Below are 25,788 nucleotides of genomic sequence, written 5' to 3'. Positions count from 1 at the left end.
ATCGCGAAAAGTTTGGGTAGCAATCGATATCTTTTGCAAAACGCATGGGTTACTTGTTTTTGCAGAAAGAAAAGGTGTCGCATTTTTTGAAAGCTCATTATATTTTGGAAGCAATTAACCTCAAAATATAAATTTTATCCATCTGTTTACAATATTTCAAAAATTAAATTTTCGTATTATTGCAAAGCTTAGAAAAAAAGTTAGCAACTAATATGCTGGCAACCTAAGTATGTGCTACTTGTTTTAAAGACTGATAATTTCATAATTAGCAGTTCAAACCACAGCCTTTTTGTAAGGTTGTGCCGAACCGATGTTACATTCGCTAATGAGTCTCGTTTATATTGGCAGACTAAACCACAACCTGCGACCGCAGGGACGTGTTTATGCGGCCGTTAAAATGTATGCTATACAACATATGTACTGGCGGCCGTGACATAAGTAATGATTTACATGTTATATGTTGGGATTTCAAAGCTGCTCCACACAGATTTTGTGGGACTAACAAGAGTATTATCAGGCAAATGTGACCGTCTTTTTGTACGCCCATTGTGTGCAAACATTGCGAAAAAAGGCACCACATCATGCATCACAATATAGATGGTGACGTCATTAACAATAAAGAATGATCGCTAATTCAGCTCAATCTGTGCATTACGTTAGAATTTAATTTTGGTGTTTAAGGCGCCATGGGGTAATATATCTACGAGATAAACCTATTTTTACTTCAGTATTTTATGTAAACAAAAACAAGAAGACACTTGGCGGCCGTTGGTGAAAAAAATATCTGCGATGCAGCCGTCATAGCGAAAAGCTTGTACACCCCTGGACTACACCAATCCGAGTCAGAAAATATTTGCACAGGTGTCTTCTCTCTTAAGTAAGTGAGCAACCGAAACAGAATGTAAGGATGACTTCTGGTAACACAACGAATGTGTTTTTGTACAGACTGTGAAATATTAGGCGTTATAACTGTTGCAGACTTGGACAACTAGATTTTTTTTCGTTTGTTTTTAAATTAGATTAGAATTAAAGTTGGAGCATCACAGTTTTAACAAATTAGATAAGAATTAGAATTACCATTTTCTCCAAAGCTAGAAATGTAACTAGAATTAGATTAAAGCAAGCTATAAGCAACCAACTTTATTTCAAATTTGAACTCCGAGCTTTGTAATTCGACATCGCTAAAACGCGTTCATACATACGGACCTGATGTGGTTGTCGGGGAGCAATCGTACTGACCTTTCGCCATTTACACAGCTAGTATACTTTCGTTTTTCGCATCTCTGTATTTTCATAGAATACTGGTTTACATAATTCAATGATGCTAAGTTAGTATTTCCTTTTATAACCAGACTGGAAAATGGGGCAACAGCCCACGAGGCAGTGCTTAACAGCTGTTTGTCACTGTGCCAAATATATTTGAAAAACATTTATCAGTGATGCGTTTGGTCTTGGGCGCATGGTTTGTGCGCTTTGGATACGAACGCATACTAGTATCACATGCCCAAAAATGCTCTTGGACAGAGTAGGGTTTTTGGTAAAACTGTAAATTAGATTAGAATTAGAATTACCGCCATCTAATTTGCCAAATTACAGTCAACTAGAATTATTTAGTTGTCCACGTCTGAACTGTTGCTCATTATTGTGATTGATTCATGTATCAGTCACTCGAAAAGCAGTTAACCAATCAACATATTGTACGATAACGGCAAGCATAAAGTTCAAAGAGCGACATTATATCCGATTATGTACCAGAGCCCGCTCAATAATTAAACATACTTGTGACTTTTTGGCAAAGTTGTTTAGTTAGTTTGGGTTGGGTTGCGTTGCAAAAACGGTTGATATGATACTAAGTAGATTAGAAAATAATATATATATATATCTAGTTTCAAAAGTCGCGCGCGCACATTATGTTGTTTTTGTCCAGTCGATTGTTTAGTGCTGTGCTTTTTAATCTTATTTGATACCGTGCCTCACAAAACGGGTAAAAGGTGACCATGCATCCCACTGGAATCGCGACCGCATGCTTTAAATTGATCTGAATATTTTATACATAGAGCACGCGCAATATTTTTCAACTCGGACGAATATAACTTCTTTTTATCTCTTCCTGTTTGCAGCGGAACGAATTGTTTTTTTAGTTCCAATCTTACACTGTAACCAACGACATGCAAAAGACAGACGTCATCGCAAAGAAGAAATCTAGGCTGGAGAAAAGACGCATCAAGAGAACTTACTTGTTGTTATGTTTTGGAGTTGTGTTGGTATTTAGCGGTTACAGTGCAATGCTTATGCTGCAGTCCAGTTTGAATATTGTTGGTGGATTGGGTAAGTATCCCAAGGCAATTGCTTTGAATGTTTATTAAGGTGCAGTTCACTCCAGTCAATCTTAGTCAAACAAATGAATTTTATGTTTTTTGGTAAATAACTATTATTAATGAATGCTTTTCATTATTAATAAGTTATGCAATATAATCTTCTACAACAAAATAATCGCTTTTTCCATTTCAGGATCAAAAATTACAGCTGTAAGTTATGGATTTTCGATCTTCTTCAGCTTGTTTGCCGTCCCAATTTGCATTCGACTTCTTGGGCCCAAGAAATCCCTTATTACAAGCGAAGCTGCTTATGTATTCTATGTTCTTTTGAACATGTACCCAAGTTGGTATTTTTCGTGCACATTGGTATTTGTGTTAAAAAGTAATTAGGTATAAAAGAAAACTTTGATTTTGATCTGAAAATCGTTATTATGCAGTACAAATCTTACAAAAATATTTTCCCTTTCTTATAACTATGAAACTACGATATTGGGCTAATGTTTGTTTGGGAGTATAGGCCTTGCTTTTTTAGCTTAATAAAACATAACAGTAAAGAAAGAAATGACAACGAATGGTTAACATTTAAAACATATTTGACAATTTCTTATATGTTCAAACTTAAAACGTAAAAAGTGCAGCTTTTAGAAAGCGTTTAATAATTATCAACAATTGGATGTAAAACACGTTATTTCGCTAACGTGTAACGCAAAGCAGGGGGGCCACGAGCTGTGTTCCACGGGGCCACGGACGTATATTCACAAGAAACACCCACTAAAAGTCATTTTCACTTTAACTTTATTCCCGAATTTAATCGACTATTTCACATACTATTTGTTTATAGTGAGGTTTATCACTCTCATTTACTATATTAGGCCTGTTTAAGGCCATATTCCAACGCGATATTGTTATCTACATTTTAAGGGGGCCACAGGTCCTATATGGTAACTTGAAGGGGTCCACGAGGCCAAAAAGTTACTTTAAGGGGGCCATGGTCCACGAAAGGTTGGGAACCACTGGTCTAGGAAGTTTAACCCTTTACGCTTAAATACAGGATGCAGCGCATGCTGGAATAATATATCCCATTCATAGACAAAGAATAAGTACGTCCTGATGGCAAGGGAAGTGGGTACCACAAAAGCTTTTCATAGTCAAAAGTTCAGTGATGTTTTATGCAGTATATACGACAAATGTTTCCATCCATTTTATACTGCATCGCCTTATTTAAATTCAAAAATGCAAAAAAAAAAACAATTTTCAATTTAACACTTGCTTTCTTCGCTCAAAGTCTTGTGGGCCTGAAAGCAGCTGCATGATGCGTGACTCATTTTTGTTGTTGTAAAATAACGTAAAATAAATTTAACTGAAATGCAAGTGCCTAAAGTTGGATGCAATATCATTGCTTTTCTTGCAGAGGAATGGAGCCTTATGATTGCTGCGGTTGTAGTCGCTTGGGCAGAGGCAACTTTTTGGGTTGCGCTGGGCCTGCTTTTTATCTACTACGGACAAAAGTATCAAAAATATTCTAAGAAAAGCGTGGAAACCTGTGTTCGTGAGTTCAGTGGAACACTGTTTGGACTTCACATTTTAAACCAGGTATTAAATGATAAAGTTGTTTAAAAACTTTGTCATAAACGTAAATAAACGGCTACTTTGAAGTGGTTTGCAGTTAAACAAATTGTAAAGTTATTATTTTTAGGTCTTTGGAAACATTTTTGGGTTTATCATTCTTCACTTTTTCAAATTCCCTATGGGAGACGCTCCTCCTAACAATTTACCAGCAAATATGACCACAATGTCAGTAGCAGGCGCTACAACCTCTGTGGAGATGACCACTGTTATGGTACCTTTCACACATGAAATAACAGTAAAGTCTTACGGACACTGCGGAGCTAATGACTGTCAAGATGCCGCGACGACCCTTGATAACATTGAACAATATGTTCCATCAACCTTTATTGCTGTGTATGTGATGTTGGCAACGTTTGCAGTGATTATGATATCAGGTAAAACAGGAGTTAAAAGACTACGGTTATTAAATATAGCGTATATATCGCCATTGTGCGTCCCGACCAGGCCCCGTGCACGAGAGAGGGTGCAGCTCGTGCCCATAACAGTTGACCATAACAGTTCGAAACAACACATGTACATACTGATGCTGATTGCTTAGTATATAGGGCTTAGCTTCTCTGTATCAATGCAAATAGGAGATAAGTCGGGAAAGGGGCATCTACACATGCTAAAGGCTTGAAAGAGGCCCGGAGAATGTCTCGCACCAGCATATTGCTTTTCTCTCCAGGGCTCGGGTCCCAACGACGTATATTTGCAGATACGAAATTTGGGTTAGTTTGCAAATAGACATGCACATAAACAACAGGTATTAGTGTTTACAAAAATAACTCTTTGTTGGTCAGAAGTCTTGTAAACTTTTATACACACGATTATCTCAGACAACATGTTGTTATCAGACATTTACAGAGGCCTCATTAAAACCTGCACATGCATTAGTAGGCCTACCTTACGTCCTCCTTTTGGAGGACATGTCCTCCTTTTTAACAAAAACCAAGTTGTCCTCCGAGGACGCGAAAAAATGCCCAAATGTCCTCCTTTTAAGAATGTCTGATTTATCAAATACATATGTGACAACTATGCCATTGAAAACAGCCAAATACATCTTCAGCTTATTATTTAATGAATACAGGTTTTACATTTTTGAAAATTCAAGCTTATTTTAGTGTTCTGATGTGATAAACGTTGAACTTTATCCTAACTATCGACTAATTTCTGAAGCTTCTATTTTTTGCGGGGCTTAAAGTATTTTTTCATGTTCTTTTAAACAACGTGTCATCCTTTTTGGGAATGGAAATATGGTAGGCCTGCACACTAGTAAGTATTATTTTATTGTGCATATTTTTATAGGTATGATGATTCATATTTGTTTTTTTCCTGAATTCTCACTGCATGAAAATTCTAAGACGAAGAAAATTGATGAAAATTTGGATGTCGAGGATATATTACACAGTCATGAAAATTCGAGGAATAATGATAAAAACACAGATTGTGATGAAACAGTCACAAAACCAAATCTCAATGTAAGCTATATCACAAATAACACACACACACAGTAAAAGTACCAATATGTGTTGCTTCTAGCAGTATATGAAGTGTAAAAATACCGTGTTTTTCACACTTTGCCTTCATGGTGACAAGAGTGATTTATAAAACAAATATTCTCTGCACACAAGCTCACTTAAACATTTGATTTTGATCCAGCTACATTTCAAGTCCCTCGAGTGTTTCTTATATACTTACGCTTTAGATTTGTACTGACACAGCAATCGCTCTAAAGGATATTTTAAAGCTAGCAAAGGATTGGAGGCAAATTCTGATGTATCCAGCCAATCTTTACAACGGTTTTATTATTGGATTTTTATACTCTGAGGCAACAAGGGCTTATGCTTCTTGTGTAAAGGGTGTGAGCCAGGTTTGATAATGTTCTATTTACTCTGTTCTCTCTAGTGTAGACAAAGTCTAAACAAGCAATCGGTATCACACAACTTACAATATCTTGATTATTTACTATGTAATTCTCATGCAACCATTCTAGTGAACAACGGCATAAAACCACCCAATTTCGACCCCGTTCATTTGTATATAGGTCGGAATTTGTGCCATAATCGCAGCACTTAACAGCTCTATAGGGAATTTTGTTGGGAGTCGAGTAATGGGCAAGTACGGTATGAGACCTGTGTTGTGTTTCGCTGTCCTACTTGACCTTCTCATGTATGTACTGTGTCTATTGTGGATTCCAACCAACGAAACCTCTTGGATTGTGCATTTGATTTTTGTGTGGCTTGGTTTGGACCAAGCACTTTGGAACCTACTAGTTACAAGTAAGTTACAAATGTTTCAAAACAATTATCTTATTATTTAATCAAAAACGGAGTTGTGTCAATTATTATTCAAAAACAACTGAGTCATCTTTTTATTCAAACGTTTCGAACAAAACTAGTGACATCATCAGTAAAATATTGCACATGACAAGCCGCACAAAGCGTTTTAAGACATATAAAGGAGACAATATAAGTAAAAGGCCAATGAACTACATCGCTAAAAAAATCTTTTTTACTTTACACCCCTTTATTTATTTTTGTTCTCTGTGACGTAGCTCTAGGCCGTGTGAACCCAATTGTGTTAATCATATGTATAATTTGCTGCTTTACAAATAAAATTTAGCGAGTACAATACATCCTTTCAATTAAGAATGTTAAAATTGCAGACTTTTACGCCGAGTCGTTTGCTGACAAACATGAACTCTGCTTCACCATGTGGTGCTGTTGGTTTTCAGCTGGTTTTGCGATTCAGTATGGATGGAGCACTGCACTGTGCGTGCGTGAAAAAATCTACATACAGATTCCAATCTTGATACTTGGGGCTGTGTGCCTTTGTGAGTTAGTTTTTTCAACTTTACGAAGTCTGCAGAATACACAGGCTGTTTTCAATTTTATTCTCATTTTTTGAAATAAATAGTAAGAAAAACTGCAAAATAAACGTTTAGGAATTTTACTTTTAGCTTTATAACTGCGTTGGCAGATGTAAAAGTTAGCTGCGGACACATTATTAAAAACAATCTCAATTAACACCTTTATAAAAGAAAAACCTTTCTGAAATGAACTCTTTACTATGTTTTAACAGTTGTCCTCCGATACAAATTGAAACAAAGAAAAAACACCAACGACATGAAACTGGGTCCAATTTGATGTGTTAATGCAGTCCAGTTTAGTAAATGGCACCTAGGCTGTTTTGGCAGTAATCAACCTCAATTCATTGCACATCATTTTTGTTCTGCTTTTTTAAGCTTTTGCAATAAATTTGCTGCTGCTGTATAAAATATAAGACAGAAAATAAGCACAAAAAAGGCAAATAAAGGACCCACGTCCAAATTAGAGAACACTATGAAGAGAATTAAGTTTGGATATGCGGATGCCTGAGCGATGTTCACACCAAACGTTGTATGCTCACGGATGTCCCAGTATATGGACAATGGTTTGGCTACTCGATCGACATAAGGCACTGCTGTGCATTAAATGAACGCTTCAGCAGAGGTGCACAAACTGCGTTCGCGGATGTTAATTGATGCGCAAATGCAGACTGTATCTGTATCTACTGAAAATATATAAATTAATGACAGTAAATTGATTAAACGTATTTATAATGTATAACTAAAGTTTTTTTTGGAGGGGGGGTGGAGCTTAAAATGTTTATTACATGCCCAGTAAATATATGCGTCCGACTGTTGGACGTTTTGTGTGCTCAATATGTGGGGAAACTATAAACCTAACAATGTATATCGTGACGTCATAAACAATTAAGAACAATCGACAATAGTTTCTGTTGAGTCTATAAATAAAATTGGACATTAATCTGTACTTTGGCCACAAGTAGATCAACTATAACCGTGTTTTCAAACCGTTCATTTTAAAACAATCGAGATACCAGTGGCTGTTAGAGCCCTTCAAAAACCTTCAAAAACCTTCAAAAAGCCTGTGTGACCGTTGTTAGATAAAAGGTTGTGCATTCCTTGGTTGGGATGCCAACTATATACTGGCGTCATTTAGTTAATAATCACATTCACGCTAATGCACGGCGTTTTGTTATCGACGATACACGGTTAATCGTGCATGATTAGGACACTAGGTTGTGCTAGTGGTTACGCAAAAATCTGGGTTGTTTGAATCGCGTGCCGAACAACACAAATTCACCTTACGAAGCGCATCTACCGACGTTTCTCCTTTTGTGTATACTATTAGTGGTACTTACCAGTGAACAAATTTTAGTAAAACTCAAGTTGCTACTTTTCTGGTCTATTTAGAAAAATCAGCTTCTGGGTTCAGACCTAAAATATGGGGTCCAAATAACTGAAACAGTTTTGTCATTTAACGAATCTCCCGCAGACAATAAAATGTATAAAAAAAAGATTCTTGCTTCTGATCAGTATAATATCGGTAATTTTAACAACTTTTTATTGACAGCCCACATGTTTGCTTTTGCAGAAACTGACGATGCCTATTTATTAAGGCGAAATATATATTTCTGTTATTAAAAGGAACGATTTATGCTTTTTATCTGTTTTTATGAAACAGTCCAATCTTATTATGTCCAAATATAATATAGCGGCGAGGCTCAGAAATTTGCAATTAAAATTAATATAAGCTTAGATGCATCAAGCCAACAAATGATAAGCTCCAGACGTGCACACTGTTTCGACCTATAGAAGGCCTCAAAATTAGGTAAAATTACGAAAGAAATACGAACAAGTGTAAAGTCAGGCCCAAATCAAAAGTGTTTTCAAATTGAGTTGAGTTGAGTTTATTTCGCTTGGTTGCACAATAGCACTAAAACAATCACTAAGTCGGAAATAGCTGCGCAACTATGAAACGGTATGGAGCGCAAAACAGTTAAGAGGTACAATTGGTGGACATGATGGCTAAACGCACTACAGCTACACTGTATTTAAAGCAAAACCCGGACCCGAACCCGAACCCGAACAAAACCCGGACCCGAACCCAGCAAAAAGATTGAAACAACTTATTTTCCACACGACCTCCATTTTGTGCGTTATACCAGCGAATAAAAAAATTATTTCGTCCATTAAAAGTCAAAAACATGAAATGTGCACATTTTTGAGCAGCTCTCATATTTAGATGCTGATGCCTGAAAAAAATTAATGGCACAAAAAATACTGCGAGCAAGTTTTCCTGCTGCACAGTTCGGCGGGACACACGATTTCCGAATGATGTGCACATTCTCTTATAGTAGGCAGATGTTTTCTGCATATGCGCGCGAAACATGTTTAACCTCGCACAAAAAAACGTCTTAAATTGTATTGATTTTTTCCCTGTGATAGTAGGACGGACTTTAGGAAAGGGCTTAGGCTGGATCCTCACTAAAATTACTACAATGCAAACGATAGCGTTTGATAAAAAGAAGTCAAGGCAAGAAAAACGAAACATCAAGAGAACTTATGTGTTGATATGTTGTGGAGTTGTGTTGGTACATAGCGGCTAAAATTCCATGCTTTTGCTGCAGTCAAGTGTGAATATCGTTGGTGGATTAGGTGAGTATTGCATATCATTTTCAGGGGTGCGTAACCTTTTCGATTTGACGGCCGAATCATAGCCTGTTATTTTACCAACAGCCACCTGAGTGCCGATGGTTTCATAGAAATTACAGTTAATAAGAAAAAAATCTTATCTCGTCTCCTTGTGCCTAAAAACTAGATTATATTTCTTAGTCTATCCATACGTTGAAACAAAAAGGATTTGCTGAACATTCTCTATTTTTAACGTCGTCACAATTTATATTGTTATGCTTTGATTTACGTGTATATGTCGCATTGTAAGGGGTTAAAACAGCCTATATAGTATTGGCTTGTTACATGTATTCACAGCTCTCAAAAAACACCCCATAGCAGTTTTAAAAGTCAGATGTTATTACAAAAGAGTTTTATTCAACTCACGGCTGTCATACATACATTTTATGTGATATGTAGGGACGCATCAATATGTGTTTTGATTGTTAAACAGTTAGTAAGTTATGGTGTAGTAGGCATTTCCACACCAGTTATCAGTTAAAAGATTTTTGTATAGCACGTAAAAATGCTAACAGCAGCAGATGGCCAAAGACAGGAAATAAAAATCAAATTAATTCCGAATGTGGGAAATAAGGGCTGATACAATAACAATGCTGCAAACGTGATAATTTGTTTTTACAGTATTTCACTGCATCGTTGTTAACCTATATGTTTGTTAAAACAAATAAAACAAGTTATGGTTTAAAAAAACAATATTTTTTGTTTCCTTTTAGGATCAAAAGTCACAGCTGTAAGTCATGGATTTTCGATCTTCTTCAGCTTGTTTGTAGTCCCAATTTGTGTTCGACTTCTTGGGCCCAAGAAATCCCTTGTTATAAGCGAAGCTGCTTATGTCTTCTATGTTCTTTTAAATATGTACCCAAGTTGGTAATGTAATTCACATTGGTATTTGTGTTGAGTGCATTTTCAATTAAACTTGAACCTACACATGATTTGCAGAGGAATGGAGCCTTATGATCGCTGCGGTTGTAGTCGCTTGGGCAGAGGCAACTTTTTGGGTTGCGCTGGGCCTGCTGTTTATCTACTACGGACAAATGTATCAAAAGTATTCTCAGAAAAGCGTGGAAACCTGTGTTCGACAGTTTAGTGGAACACTGTTTGGACTTCAGACTTTAGACATGGTATAAAATTACAACTTAATGTTTGTTAACAAAAAACTTGTCACGTAAAAAAAACGGGTCTGCTTTTTAAAATAAATGTAACTTGAGGTAAAAAAAACTGTTTTCAAAGGATAAAAAACTTTTTTCAGGTCTTTGGAAACTTCTTCGAATTCACAATTCTTCACTTTTTCAAATTGTCTCCCGGAGATGCTCCTGACACATTTCAAGCAAATACAACGGGCGCTACAACCTCTGTAGAGATGACAACCGCTGTGATATCTTCCACACATGACGTAACGGTAAAGTCTTACGGACACTGCGGAGCTAATGACTGTCAAGGCGCCGGGACGACCCTTGATAACATTGAACAATATGTTCCATCAACCTTTACTCCTGTGTATGTGATGTTGGCCACGTTTGCAGTGATTATGATTTATTATGATTCATACCGTGCAAGACTAACTAGAACCAATCAGCATTGTACATGGATATCCGGCCGTTTATAAGGTTTTAAAGATATTGTGTATATTGGCATTGTGTGTAACAATCAAAAGTTTATAGGACCCCTTACAATTAAATTATGAAAATGAAATCTGCAATAACGCATGTATTTTTGTTTTGCCCTCGAAGCTAAAATATACTGTGCCTGATTGCGAAGTATATAGCACTTTGGATTGGTAACGGGGCATCTAGAAATCGCTAATATTCGAAAGAGGTCCAGAGAATGTCTTGCAATAGCATACAATGTTTTTCATTCCATGGGCTGGGACCCAATGACATATATTTATGATACCTGTGAACTAAATTTGGGTAACTTGGAAAAAACATACACACAAACAACAGGTATAAGCATTCGCAAAAGTAACCGCTGAGGCGAATATCTCAGATTGTACAGTATAAGCGTGCACAGTATATAAAGCCCACATGCATAGAGCGATCAAAAGACTGTTGTTATTAGACAACACACTACAATAATTATTGTTTTATTGTACACACTTTTTAGGCATGATGATACATATATTTTTTATGACTGAATTCTCACTGCGTGCTGATTCTAAAACGACGAAATCTGAAGAAAATTTGGATGTCAAGGATATATTAAACCGTCTTGAATATTCGAAGAATGACGACAAAAACACTGATTTTGACGAAACAGTAACCAAGCCAAATCCCAATATAGGTCATAAATAACGTTTAATGATTTAACCAATGTGTAAAATATTCTTAAGCTATCACAAGATAATTTTAGGCCTTAACTAAATTAATTAAAAATGCAATATAGGCGTGAGGAAGAGCTGATAAAGACAGTCCAATTTATGACAAAAAACTCCTGTAGGGGTATACATCCTGGTGAACACACACATAGTAACAACAACATTTTTTTTTGCTATGTCCTCGCCCCGCCTCGACAAGTGACGACCAACCGATCGCTCTCCTTCCTATGGGAGCTGCTCTTAGCTCTCAGGGAGCAAAAATTATCAATAAAATTAATGAAACGCAAGATAAGGAAAAAATACACAAAAACATTACAGAATACGTAAAAAAGGATAAGCGCAAAGGTAGCGCATGGCGGAGCGAAAAAAGAGAGAAGAGAAAAGGGTGTTTACAAAATTGCGATTTAAAAGTCGCAAGATTGTGGTTAAAGGGATTAAATATAGAATAAATATTTGATTTCTATGCGTACGCATAATAAAGTACATTTTTAAGCAGGTTATGTTGCCATAACCGAAGTATTTATAGTGAGTTTTTTAGGGTTTATATTGAAGATTAGTTCAAAGTTTGTTTCATCAAGGGTGTTTGTAAAGTTTTTCATTTGTTCCATCAAATTGTCCAAAATTTTTGCTGCCGTTCTTTTTATAAAGGGTTCGGGGAATTCTAAATATTCATTTTTGATATCGAATTTGATTTTTTGTTTAATAATTTCCGCTCGCCAAATTGCAATCATTTTTAAAACAACCATGGGGATGTTTTTATCGAATAAGTTCAAAAGAATTAAATTTGGCTTGAGGTCGAAAGAAATTTGGAACTGACTGGAAAGAATATTTTATGTCGTTTAATATTTTTTGGGAAATTATGCATTCGGTTAATAAGTGAGATATATTATCGGTATTATTTCTACAAAATTTACAGTACAGAAGACGAGATCTGCCGGATTTAAGCGTATAAATTTTCTTTTCTTTAAAGAAATCGCCCCATTTAAACGCGTTGTGAATGGTAAGGTAAGTATATTGGCGGTCGTAGTTATTAAAATATCGTTTTATTCCTTTTTGGTATAACAGGGCATTTTGCCATTTAAAGTCGGGGTTGGAAGTTGGGCTGGTTATAATTTCTTTTTTCTTAATCAATTCGTAGTAGAAATGTCTCAGTTTTGCTTTAGTCCAATTAAATTCGTTATTGAGGTCGATTAAATTTTTATATAATTCGAATATGTTTTGCCATTCGGGGTTTGTTTTCCAGGCCGTTGGTTTGTTGTGGTCGAATATGGTGGGTTTAATTTGTCGAAGTTTAAAACCTAAATTGTAGAGGGCCCATTGCTGCCAAATTTCAGGGGTTTTGTCGGGTACAATAAGGTCGCGTAATTTTTCCAATTGCGTTGCGTCGATTTTAGTTTGTAGGTCTGGCATTTTAATTCCTCCGTTATTAGTTTGCGCGATGAGTTTTTTCATAGATATTTGTTCGATTTTGTTGGGATGCCAAAGGAACTGATAAATAATGTAATTAAGGTCTTCTAGATGTTTTTGTTGCGGTGGAAAAGCTCTAGCTAAGAATAGAATTCGGGGAATTATCAAAGTATTAATTACAGAAATTTTGCCGAAAAGGGATAAGTTTCTATTAATAAATTTGGATGTAATATTTCGACAGTGGTTAATAAATTCTTTTCAGTTCTTGTTGATTTGCCAATTGTGGATTGAACATTGAATGCCTAAATTTTTTACATTGTTTTTCATAAAATTTGGGTAGATTCGCGTGATGTCGGATCTTAGGTTTTGGGAAAAAGCGATGATTTCAGTTTTGACATTACTAATTGTCATTACTAAAATAAATTTAACGTACAAGCAGATATAATTCGTCTTGCAAACAAATTGTGATTACTGAGGATTGTTTATACTTTTTTAGATCTCGAAAGCAAGGTTGGGCATTAGCCACACTAGGGGACACTTTATTGGCTATAGATTGTGACAAGTCATACTTCATAAATACAACGGTTCAGACTTCATCTCACACTTGTTTTGCTTTCGCGCTATCCAAACTGCGAAGTATTTGTATCATTTGGGATTCTCCTCTACTGAGTAATGCCCCATTGTTTTCAACAATAGAAGGCAATTGTTTGCGCACAGTCGTAATATTGTTTTGTCTATGATTGGACAGATTTTTCTTAGATACGTTTAAAGAATTGCGTGAAATAGAGTTGGCGTTTTGTAGTAGCAATTAAATTAGTTTTTAACTTTTAACTGAAGCTTTCGTGTTGCTAGGTGAATCTAACTGCCCACATCTGCTCAAAAGGCAGAACTTTTACACAAATAACAGTCTCATAGGGGGCGATTTTGAGCCAGCGCCTTGGAAAGGGTGCGATTACGCCAAAAAGGTTGAAGACCCCTGGTTTAGGGTGTCAAACGCTTTTTCAATATCTGTTAGAACGAGGGCCAAAGGGGACGATTTTTTTTTGCGTATTCGATGATGGCTTTAATATTGTAATGAATGTGCTGTATATATCTTTTTGGAAGGCCACATTTTTGTTCTATTGCGATTTTATTGTTGAGTTCGTTTTGTGAACGGTTTGCTATAGTTTTGCTTATGATTTTATAGTCCGAATTTAAAAGCGATATTGGTCGCCAATTTTTGATGAGGGTTTTGTCCTGTTTTTTGGGATTAATTTAACGATCGCATTCTTGGAAGAGTTCTTTTTGAAGGTATATATTTTGTGTCAATTCGTGAAAGTTGTATTTTAATAGGGGCCAATTTTTTTTATAAAATTCCACTGGAATGCCATCTTGTCCGGGTGACGAATTCAGATTCATTGCGTTTATTGACAATTCTATTTCGTTCAGGGTCAAGGGGGAAATCTGGCTTAAGTCGTCAGTTGCGTCAAATTTAATATTACGAAGGAAGTGGTTTTGCGCGTTTGCTGTCGATTTACTTTTATTTTGCCATAAGTTTGCGTAAAATTTATGTACCTCTTTAATAATTTGGTCATGGTCCGTTTCCATTCTGTTATTAATATTTAGCGTTCTCATACTGGTTGCTTCTTGTTTGATGTTTTCGACTCTAAAGAATATTTTATCAGGTCACTCTTCGTTAGTTACTTGTTTAACACGGGATCTAATTTGCGCACCTTTCATTCCTTTTTCTTGTTGGGTTTTAGTTTCTGTGCGACGAATTTTATATTAGCTTCAAGGTTATTTGGATCCATTTTTCCTACGAGGTCATCGAGTTCGTTTTGATTTTGTTCGAGGTTTTTTTTGTCGTTTTTTCTTTTCTCAATCGCGAAAGTAATTGATTTCTTTTTCATTTTGTGTTTTAATTTTTCCCACCAAATTATGGCGTTATCTATTTCATCTTTTTCATTTTCAAAATCTAATATAAGGTTATTAATTAATTCGATATAATTTTGGTCATTTAGAAGATCCAAGTTAAATCCAAACACAACAATATTTCTTACCATCTTTTTCTACTGATACTTTTACTAGTCGGTCAAGAAAATCCAAATTGTTTCAATATATATGACACTTTTTGGTTCTAATGATATTAACCTAAAGTTGCATGTTCTTGTTAATATACCAATACTTCCTATGTTTGTGCCAATTGAAAGAAAAAAAAAACATATGAGCACCATGTCACGTATGCGCAAGTGCACAGTGCACGACTCCGCTTGCAAGACCAGGTGCAAATGATAATGAGAACCAGGTAGTACTTGGTGCTAAATTTCCACGTGCAATAAAAATCTAAGCATGCAAAAATAAAAACAACGCGAGCACAGCTGCCGATCCTGCCATACTCTGCAGACTGCTACAGACGAACTGCGATTTCTAAAATGTCTAAACCTTTCCGTCCAACTATTGACTGAAGGACTCCCTACTTCTCAAATAAATACACTGGCAATTCGGAATGTTAAACCTACAAACCCTAACAACATGTCAAAGTAAAACGGTATTTAAAAGGCAGCAACTTAGCCTGAAAGTGGAACTCACTTCACATAAAAAGTGCGTTTTGTCATTCACAATTTTGTTGTCATGGATATTTAAAAACATTCGCCACTAGAGGCAGTCCCCAGTGCAGTTTAATTTTTATAACAATACTTTATATTTTTTATGACATTAGCTTATTTAATTTCTTTTAGTACAAATTTATAAAGAATGCATCATGACAAATAAATGGCCTTAAGTGGCCAAACAAAGACTGAGCAGGAACTGAGTGGCTAAAATTCGTTATAATTGTTTGGTTATTTTTGTTATTTTTTATGCCTGATGTGCTAAAAGTAATTAGACAAATTCAGAAACAGAAATGGAGAAGATTTGCAGATCGTGCACCAAATTAGGAATGTCCTCAAATGTGCAAAACAAGAAATGTGCAAATCTGCAAATAAAGCAGTTTTCTTTTCGAAATGCATGTTACTCGTTACATGTTGCTATTTCAAATGGTTTGCTGTTAGTTTTGATTTCAATAAAATGTTTGAAGCTATATGGAATGTGTTTCGATGTTGCAGATGAAAAGTGACCATCATTGTTTGCAATAAAAAAGGCAGATATTCAATCCTGAACAGGACATAACTTTACTTCGAAAACAGTAGTTAGTTCGTGTAACATATGTTTAATAACATCCCGTTAAGATATAGCAAAGAAAAATCGTCCTGTATAAACACCCCGTTCGCTCAACTTTGTCCAACTTCGCTACGCAACGCTGCGTCCAGTGTAACATACCCTTAAGCATCGCGTTTTGCTTGACTCAGGCTTCTCTGGATCTAGAAGACAAACGACCTTGAAAGATGGTGAGTTTAGCAGTGCGCTATTCAGAAAACTTGAAAGTAACTTTTGCGTCGCTTTTTTCTGTTTGGTTAACCAACTATTTTCGCCACAGTTCGGTGATTTTGATCTGACGTTGGCAATAAAAATGGCAGAGCGTTTAAATGGTTTTTAGAGATAAAAAACAGTAATTCTTGCAGAGTATAATTAGAACAATCGTTTGTTTACTCATATCATATTGGCAGGTAAATGAGATACGTAATGTCTACATAAAGTTGAAGGTTTGCCTATAACATAACCTGATGTTAACTAGGCTCCGTAGGCTATGTGTTTGCATTAGGTGCACAGGCAAACGCAAACTGAAACTCAGGCTAAAACTGCAACGAGCAAGTGATAAAAAGTGATTAAAAGATCCACAGGTGTGCAAAACTCATAGGATCAAGATAAGACCATTGTTTGTAGTTATATTTATCGATTTGTAGGCATACAGATCCACAGGCAACAAACAACAAACAACAGTAACCTAATTAGAGTACAAACACAAGTCAATAGGCAATAGTTACATTGGTTCTAGTATTGTTACTGTCGACTGCAATTGCGGTGGATACCTGCACTACAAAAACCTATGTGTTGTTTCAATACGCCGATGTGTTTCAACCACACTAAAGAACACTGCAGGTGTGTTGTTACGTCAATAATCAATGTGTATTCGCTTAACAACACGCCGCACAGGACGGACAACACGTCGGGTGTGTTAATTCAAGGTTAGGTGATCCGTTTCAAGTTTAGAAACACAGAACAACACGCAACCGTGTTGTTTTCTTGCTTTCCTCCCTCACTTTTGGCTTCGGAAATCACTCAACCGTAAAGGCACGAAACGGCTTTAGGTTCTTTAGGTTTTTTCTTTTCAATGACTTAAAGTTAGTGAACAGTTAAGAGTTACGGCCTTCCATGTAGAAGGCCAATAATAGTTAATTTAGTACTAACTTATATACTATTCAGTGTTCAAGGCCACACAAAGCCCGTTTTCAAAATCCTACTATTATTACGGCTGCTACCTCCGAAGTTAGATTAAACAGTATTTCAAGTTGTAACAATTTAAATACTAGATTTTTGTATGCCAAAAGAGAGTTTGCAATTCAAATACTAGATTTTTGTATGTCAAAAGAGAGTTTCTAAACGTATTATGAACAGTGCCGGATTAACCATTAGGCAAAGTAGGCACGTGTATGGTGGCCGACAGCTGCCACTAAACAAAAATTAAAAAATTAAATAAAAATCAGAAAAAAATAAAATATTCCAAATAAAAAATAAAAATAATTCCAAAATTTTATTAAACAAAAAAATTAAAAAAAAACGTTTTTTAAAAAAAGTAAAAGCCAAAAAAATTAAATAAAACAATTTCAAAAAAAGTAAAAGCAAAAAAATAAAAAAAAAATAAAAAAAAAAAAAAAAAGTAAAAGCAAAAAAAAAAGGTTTTGTTCAACCCGTGGCCGAGAACTGCCATTGCCTTTGAAATGCATTGTGTCGGCCGATGGCTGCCATCATAAGCCCGTGGCCGAGAACTGCCATTTCCATTTAAAATGCATTGTGCCGGCCGATGGCTGCCATCAGCCACCATGCGATGCGATACGGTTGAACGGCTTTGCGTTTTAGCGTCTGCTGCAGTCCGTAATCAGTTCTGCCCAGAAGGTCCACGAGTGACGTTAATATTGCAATAATGGCCGAAAAGCGGTCCTTTAATCATTTTTTAGAGAAAATGAAGGCAAAAAGATGCAAAAAGAAAGAAACTGAAGAAAAGGTCGAGATCATAGTTCAGCGCTTAAGCGAAGAAGTGCGCGGAAAGGCACAGAAATACACACGCATTGGACCCAGAGAGTTCGTTCCACTGCTTGGCGAAAACCTCAGTATTGAAAATATTAAAACCTCCCGTGAAATGCATTTTAAAACAGATTTGCAGTGTGATGTGTTGGCAGGGGAGCAAGGCCCATCTTGTACTAGTGTCTCACAGCTGTCAACAAAAAAGTTAATACACATCAGATTTGTTAAGGTAAAATCAGGTTCAAACGATCAAATTTCAGATATTGTTTCTTGTTCAAGCTCACATACCAATGTAAAAGAAGAAAACTCGGTTCTTATTCCAAAGAGTATGACTCTTGCAGAGATGCTGCGATTGGGAAAGGTGATTTCTTGTACCAAGACAGTGCTTGAAATGTTTGTCTTTGACTCTACTATGACCTGGTCTGCAATTCCCAGCCGTATTGAAATGAATATAGATGAAGAAATTTTAGGCGAGGGTTGCTTTCGAACGGCCTATAAGGCAAAGAGCACCTTGCCTTTTTTAGAGGTTCAAAGTTGGGTAGTAAAAAGGTATCATGAAGCTGTAAAAAGGGATATAGCTGAAAGCCTTGACCAAACACTGGAGGATCACACAAAAAAGATAGTTCAAATGACCTTTCTAGCTAAAAGTTTAACTAAAAAACTTCAACAAAGGGTTATTGAGAGAAAAGTACAGGCTGAATTTGGTGAGCAACTAACTTTTAATGATGTTTATTTTGGCAAAGATTTAAAAGATAATGAGTGTGTCTGTGTTGAACCGTATATCCCAGGAACATTTAAAAAATACATAAACAATGATGGCAACATCATTTCTGCCTTCAAAGATGAAGAACTGTGCAAGAAAGCAGAATGTCTCGCTCATTTTTCATATGTTGCATCAAATTCTCAAATAATGATACTGGATATTCAGGGAAGTGATCACACTCTATTTGATCCAGAAATAGCATCACAGAAATTAATTGATTCAGATAAATATTTGTTTTGTGCTGGAAATTTGTCATCTGTTGCAATTGACACATTTATGTCTCAGCACACATGTAATTTGTTTTGTAAACTAGTTGGTATTAATATTAAGTAGCTTTGCTAATTTTTTAGGTGCTCTGATACTACATTCATACCTTACTTCTTTACCCTGTCTACCAGTTACAGTGCTTATTTGTTTTGAGTTTATGTTAATAGCTGTACATTTGGTTTAGTTACAACTTTCAAGACAAAGGTGTGTTAGTTAACACAACCACATTTTTAGGTGATGTTGCATGCTGACTTATTGCATAATTGTTGTTATTTGTTTCCAGTGTCACTTCATATTAGATTACTAACATGGTTGATTGGACTATTGATTCTAAATTGAAAAATACTTTGAAAAAATATGTTAGAGAAAGTCTCACAAGACAAGAAATGTTGGACTTTTTAAAAGTTGAGTATCCACACTATGCCTGGAGTATTCGTACATTGGACAGACGACTAAGGCATTTTAATATATATTACGCACATACTTTAGCATCACCTGAAGATGTGAAATCTGCTGTCAGTAAGGAGTTAAATGGACCGGGTCAACTTTTAGGATACCGGGCTATGCACAAAAAAATTAGACAATTCTACAATCTTAATGTCTCCAGAGACTTGGTGTATAAAACTATGCATAAACTTGATGCAGATAGCATGAAGCAAAAAGCTCCGTGTTTTAAAAGAAAGAAGAAAAAGGTTCCATTTATTACTTGTGTAACCAATTGGGTTCACTTGTTAGACGGCCATGACAATAAAGCTAATGGGATATCAAAACAGCACATTTCCCATTGCAATATATGGTTGTCTTGATAGTTGCAGCAAAAAACTTCTTTGGGCTAAAGTTTGGTCAGATAATAAAAATCCAAAACTGATTGCAAGATTTTATTTGGAACATCTCTATGAAACAAGAACAGCTACAAGTCGATATATAAGAATTGATCGGGGTACAGAGACTGGACAAATGGCTGCAATTCATGCTTTTTTTAGACAAAATCATGATGATTTGCAGGACTCATCTGACTCAGTTATTTATGGCCCTTCCACATCTAACCAGGTTTGTAGTGACACTGCAAACTCCTAGTAGTTTTATGTAATTAACTCAGGGGTGCAAAAATGCGGTCGCACGGTCGCGCCGTGCGACCAATAAACTTGCGTGCGCGACCGCAGTTTGTAGTCACAATTAAAGGTGGTCTATATTTTTGTAATTAATTCTCAGAAATATTCTCAGAATAATAATAAAGCAATGATGAAATGGCACAATTAGCAGAAAAATAGAAAGTAGGCAACGATCTAACAATATTGTTTTCGCGAAAAACACGCTTGAGTCAAGCCGCGACCGAATTTCGTTAGTCGCATATTTTATGAGGCACTATTGCGATGCTAAGGTAACTGTGTAAAATGGGCAATCATAAATTGACATGACGTGACTGTCATCAGTTGAAGTAGTGATTTACGCACACGTTTTTACAACCGAAAAAGAACATTTACTTTTCACTATCATAATAAGCATTCTTACACATTGGGCGCGAATGTGATGCTAATCGTCTTGGGTATGGTGCAAACGCACACGTTTCTCAAAAAGAATTTGCAACGCATATGCACTTAACAACACGTCACTTACGCCGCACAAACATTTTCAACGGATCGTAGCTATTAGATTTGAAAAGACGCAATATTTTGGCAAAAAACGTTTGCCACAAAAATATGTTCAGGTCATAATTTCAAATCTTTGTATGATGCGTCGTATAACATAAATCAATACATGGTGTTGTATTTAGGGTTAGCCCGATAATACAGTTACCTGATGCTATTTGTGGCATCGCTACTCATCCGATACTTATGTGGCATCGGAACAAATACCGATACTTTTATAAACGAGTAAAACGTGCTTTAGTCTGCCATTTCTGCAACTAATTTTGCGAACGGTCACTTTGCACGGCTTAAACTGTTTTTTCATGTTCTTTTCAACAATGTGTCCTCCTGTTTGGGGATGGAAATATGGTAGGCCTAGTTGCAACACAATCTCTGCGTCAGGTTTGGACGTTTGCTGTTCGTATCTGAGAACATATGAGACAGCCGAAAGACCGATTTGCCAAATCAGCAATTTTATCGACGATTTGTCAGGCGTCGGGTTAAAAACTGGATATCGGGCAAACCCCAATTCCAAATCCTATGCCAATAGACTATGCCGTGATCGATGTTACCGAAGCACAGTGCTCCACAACCTGCCGCCGTATGCGTACTCGGAGACGAATTAGTGCGGCCGCGAAACTGTATATGGAAGTATATGTGTTGGCGGTAATGCGTTGATTTAAACTTAATTTTAGGCTATAAAACTGCTATAAATAGATTTTTCGGGGCTACTCTCTGTAGCAATCAGGACAGACTTTTTGTACGCTATTGTGTGCAAACAATGCAAAATGTCAGGCAACAAACAACTTAACAATTTAGATAGTGGCGTCATTAACAATTGAAACAAGTCATTGAAGCTGTTCAGTTCAATCTATGGATTAGGCATAAACTTTTTGAAAAAAATAAAAAATCTTTGGATTATACATAAATTTCTTTAAATCACTAGATTATAAACAATTTGAGACATTTGGTGGCTGTTTGTAAAATAGGAACCTGCGATACGGCTATTAGTAGCGAAATGGTTGTAAAAGACACATACACAAAAACGTATGTGCTAGTAAAATTGTTTGCGCGCTACCAGATTCCGAAAAAAATTTTGCCCCCCTGAATTAACTGTAATTTCTATTTTTATAAACAGATTGAACGTTGGTGGAAAGAGCTCCATGAAAGATTAGAAAAGTATTTTAAAATCCAGTTATGCAAACTAAAGGATGAACACCATTACGATCCACGCAACATTGAGCACAGGTGCACATTATCTGGGGAAAACAAAGTTGTGTTTGAAAACTGTTTTTTTCTTGGTTGTTGCAGAATGTTGTTGTCATATTTTATGGTACCAATAATTCAAAACCAACTGGATACTTTTGTTAGTGTTGTGTGGAATACTCATCGAATTCGAGAGCAGAAAAATGCAGTACTTCCATCTGGTGTGCCCATACATGTTTCCAGACAAATATGGACTTGAGGAATGTGGTATGATGTAATGTGATACTGCATTTCAAGCCTAATTGACATGTTTAATTTGAGTTTATTTCCAAAAATCACTGCTTGCATTTTCTATGTTTTTTACTTGATTACTTGGATTTTTTACTTGGATCTTAGCAATTTAGTCAGACGAACTGCACTATAATTTCTTCATCTCAAAACAAGTAGCAATAATGTTTTTTTAATGGTATAGGTTTGGTTGTGTCAACTGAACAACTTGAAAAGGCTGTGGAAGTGTCTGGAGTTCATGATGGTCCACTAGACTATTTGTCAGAGGAATTTAGACTTAAGTGTGCCTCAGTAATTCCGGATCCACTGCAAATTGATGTTTCGGATTGTGCAGATGCATTTTGTTTTCTTAAACAACAGTTTGCTAGTAACACTGGCTAGTTTTTGCAATACACCAAAACATAAAGTGTAGTTTATCGTGTGCTATAAGATCGTGTGCCCGTTGTGTGGGCTTATAACCGTGTGCTTGGGGCATAAATAAAAGGCAGTGTAGCCAGGTCAAATTATCAAAACCGCCACTCTAATTGTCCGAATTAGCCGCAACTACATGTAAAATTACAACCGAGGTTTTTGACAACCCGCCCAAATAACCGCCATTGCCATTCAATGTCAAAAACCAGCCCAATTGGGCGGAAAAACCGCCCAATGGCAGCCATCGGCCGTCAAAATGCATTTCATAGGCCAGTGGTTCTCAAAGTATGGGTCGCGACCCAAACATGGGTCGCCCAGGGTCACAAAATGGGTCGCGCTGTGGTGATTCAATTCTGCCCAAACGAACTTTGTTCATTTCAATTTTCAAGTATTTTTAATTCTCAGTCCTGACTGAATTATTGTATCATAGGCATTTTATGTGGCTTTATCTTAGTAACCTCGGAGTAGTGCAGCATAAGTAAATGGTTTTCTGAGAGTTTTGATAGCACCGTAGCCAAAACAGCCTCACTCGACAACGCTATACAGCAAAATGAACCAATCAGATTATAACATGCAGACAATAGCCTTCCAATTTTCTATTACGCACACGGCGATTGTACACGTTAGCACGGGGAATGATAGGAGGTTAATCATACGAAACTGAACTTGGAAAGTAACAGTTAGCGTTGATAACAATTCATACAAAAATATTTTTTTGTTGTTTGAGGCTTGGGTCGCAAGATGTTCATAAAGCTCAGATTTGGGTCGCGGTCAAAAAAGTTTGAGAACTACTGTCATAGGCAATGGCAGTTCTCGGCCACGGGCTTATGATGGCAGTCATCGGCCGTCACAATGCAATTCAAAGGCAATGGCAGTTCTCGGCCACGGGTTGAACAAAACTTTTTTTTTGCTTTTACTTTGCTTTTTTTTTTTTTTTTATTTTACTATTTTTGCTTTTCTTTTAAAAAAAAAACGTTTTTATTTAATTTTTTTTGCTTTTACTTTTTTTTGAAAACGTTTTTATTTAATTTTTTGTTTAATAAAATTTTCTGATTATTTTCATTTTTTTGGAATATTATCTTGTTTTTCTGATGTTTTATTTTTTTTTTTCGAGTGGCAGCTGTCGGCCACCATACACGTGCCTACAGGCCAGTCAAAAATCCAGGCCACTTCAAAATCTGTACAAATTTAGTCATGTTTTCACAATAATTACTTGCTAAACTAATATGTATTTACTATAATAGGTTTTTCCAGATGAATTAAACGTTGCAAAAATCGTTAAAAAAATACGAATTGAAACATGTTGCCACCTTTTTGATGTTTTTAAAAATTCGCATTTCTGTTGAGTGACGCAACGAAACAAATCAATCTAAACATGGATGATTTTGTTAACTGGGTATGACTTAGAGCAGGGGCGGGCAACATACGGCCCGCAGACAGTTTCAGGTCTTATATGATAATGTGGCCCGCGGCCACAGTCTGCCGCAATACCCCACTACTTGCTTACTGCGTCAAATTATAGTTATAAATGTAACGGACAGTGACGCTCCCCAATAGAAAAAAACTTTCCCGCCGTTGTTGCCATTGCACCATACGTCCATTGTTACGACATAACTGCCAACCATGTATGGCCCAGGGTTGCCAGGTGGCCTAAAATTCGGACAAAAAACGATAAATTGGCCTAATTTCACATGCTGTGTCCGACGCCTAAAAATCATTAGGACATTTAGGTTTTTGTCCTAATATGTCCGAATTTTGCTATATGTCCGAAAATCCTATTTTTTGAAGGTTGCAACCTTTTTTTACGACAAAACGTGGCTTAAAACTGCAACTTGTTTTGGTTAGTGCCTTGTTTATGACGTCAAACACATAATGAATGTCTGGCCATTGTTGTGTACAATGCAAATGTGTTGTAATAAATGGTTATCTGAGGTGATATGAAGCAGCAACTTGACGAAATATTTTTTAACGTTGCTAAACCAATGATACGCGAGAGCAACGTGTTGCAATTGCCGACTAAATATTATTTTAAACATGTCATTTTTTTGTCAAACATAGGAAGTTTGTTATGTTTTACGTCCGCCACTTTGTATTTTAGTAAAACTCGCTCTTATGAGTGTGGGGAATGTAAGCGCACAAAAATGGCAGTTGGCACCTCGATATTGATACCTTGTTTGCAATTATACGCTCTAGTTTTTTTTTGTCCTAAAATGTCCGATTTTTAGACAAATGTTGTCCGAATCCAGTCGACACTACCTGGCAACCTTGGTATGGCCTGCTTTCACGGTTTCCTTTGTTTCCACACGTGTAGCCTAGTTAGTGTTTCAGCAGTATCTAACTCTGTGGTGTCTGCATTAAATTTGCTGTGGTGAATATTTTTATGTTATATCAGTCTAATTTTTTAGTTGGCAACCCTGATTTTCGGGCCACTTACAAAATGTGCCTACAGGCCAGCAGACCCTTAATCCGGCACTGATTATGAATCGCAAAAAGTTTGGGTATAGCAATCGATATCTTTTGGGTTACTTGTTTCTGCAGAAAGAAAAGATGTTGCAGTTTTTGAAAGCTTATTAATTATTATATTTTGGAAGCAATTACCCCTAAAATAGAAATCTTATCCATCCGTTTGCAATGTTTCAAAAATTAAATTTTCGTATTATTGCAACGCTTAGAAAAAAAGTTAGCTAATGTGATGGCAACCTAAGTGTGTGCTACTTGTTTTAAAGACTGATAATTTCATAATTCGCAGTCCAAACCACAGCCTTTTAAAAGTTGTGCCGAACCGATGTTACATTCGCTGATGAGTCTCGTTTATGCTGGCAGACTAAACCAGAGGTGCACAACCTGCGGCCGCAGGGACGTGTTTATGCGGCCGT

The 25,788-nt window shown here is 36.4% G+C and overlaps 1 protein-coding gene and 1 pseudogene across 2 annotated transcripts; both read left to right on the top strand.

Moving 5' to 3' along the window:
* Positions 1-182: 182 nt before the first annotated feature.
* Positions 183-8,443, top strand: LOC145206849 (protein unc-93 homolog A-like). The gene is made up of 10 exons (XM_080078552.1): positions 183-877; positions 2,121-2,328; positions 2,512-2,661; positions 3,730-3,911; positions 4,015-4,321; positions 5,235-5,407; positions 5,635-5,799; positions 5,974-6,208; positions 6,595-6,762; positions 7,011-8,443. The coding sequence occupies exons 2-10, from the start codon at positions 2,169-2,171 to the stop codon at positions 7,073-7,075; spliced, it is 1,605 nt and encodes a 534-aa protein (XP_079934678.1). The 5' UTR covers positions 183-877; positions 2,121-2,168; the 3' UTR covers positions 7,076-8,443.
* Positions 8,444-20,135: 11,692 nt separating this feature from the next.
* LOC145209373 (uncharacterized) lies at positions 20,136-22,882 on the top strand (annotated as a pseudogene). Its single transcript, XR_013855082.1, has 4 exons — positions 20,136-20,429; positions 22,146-22,255; positions 22,319-22,480; positions 22,686-22,882. The product of XR_013855082.1 is annotated as an uncharacterized LOC145209373 (transcript).
* Positions 22,883-25,788: the final 2,906 nt, after the last annotated feature.

The sequence above is a fragment of the Phallusia mammillata genome, chromosome 1 (genome assembly GCF_965637545.1).
Source record: "Phallusia mammillata chromosome 1, kaPhaMamm4.hap1.1, whole genome shotgun sequence".
NCBI lineage: Eukaryota > Metazoa > Chordata > Ascidiacea > Phlebobranchia > Ascidiidae > Phallusia > Phallusia mammillata.
This window is presented reverse-complemented; position numbering and strand designations above follow the sequence as displayed.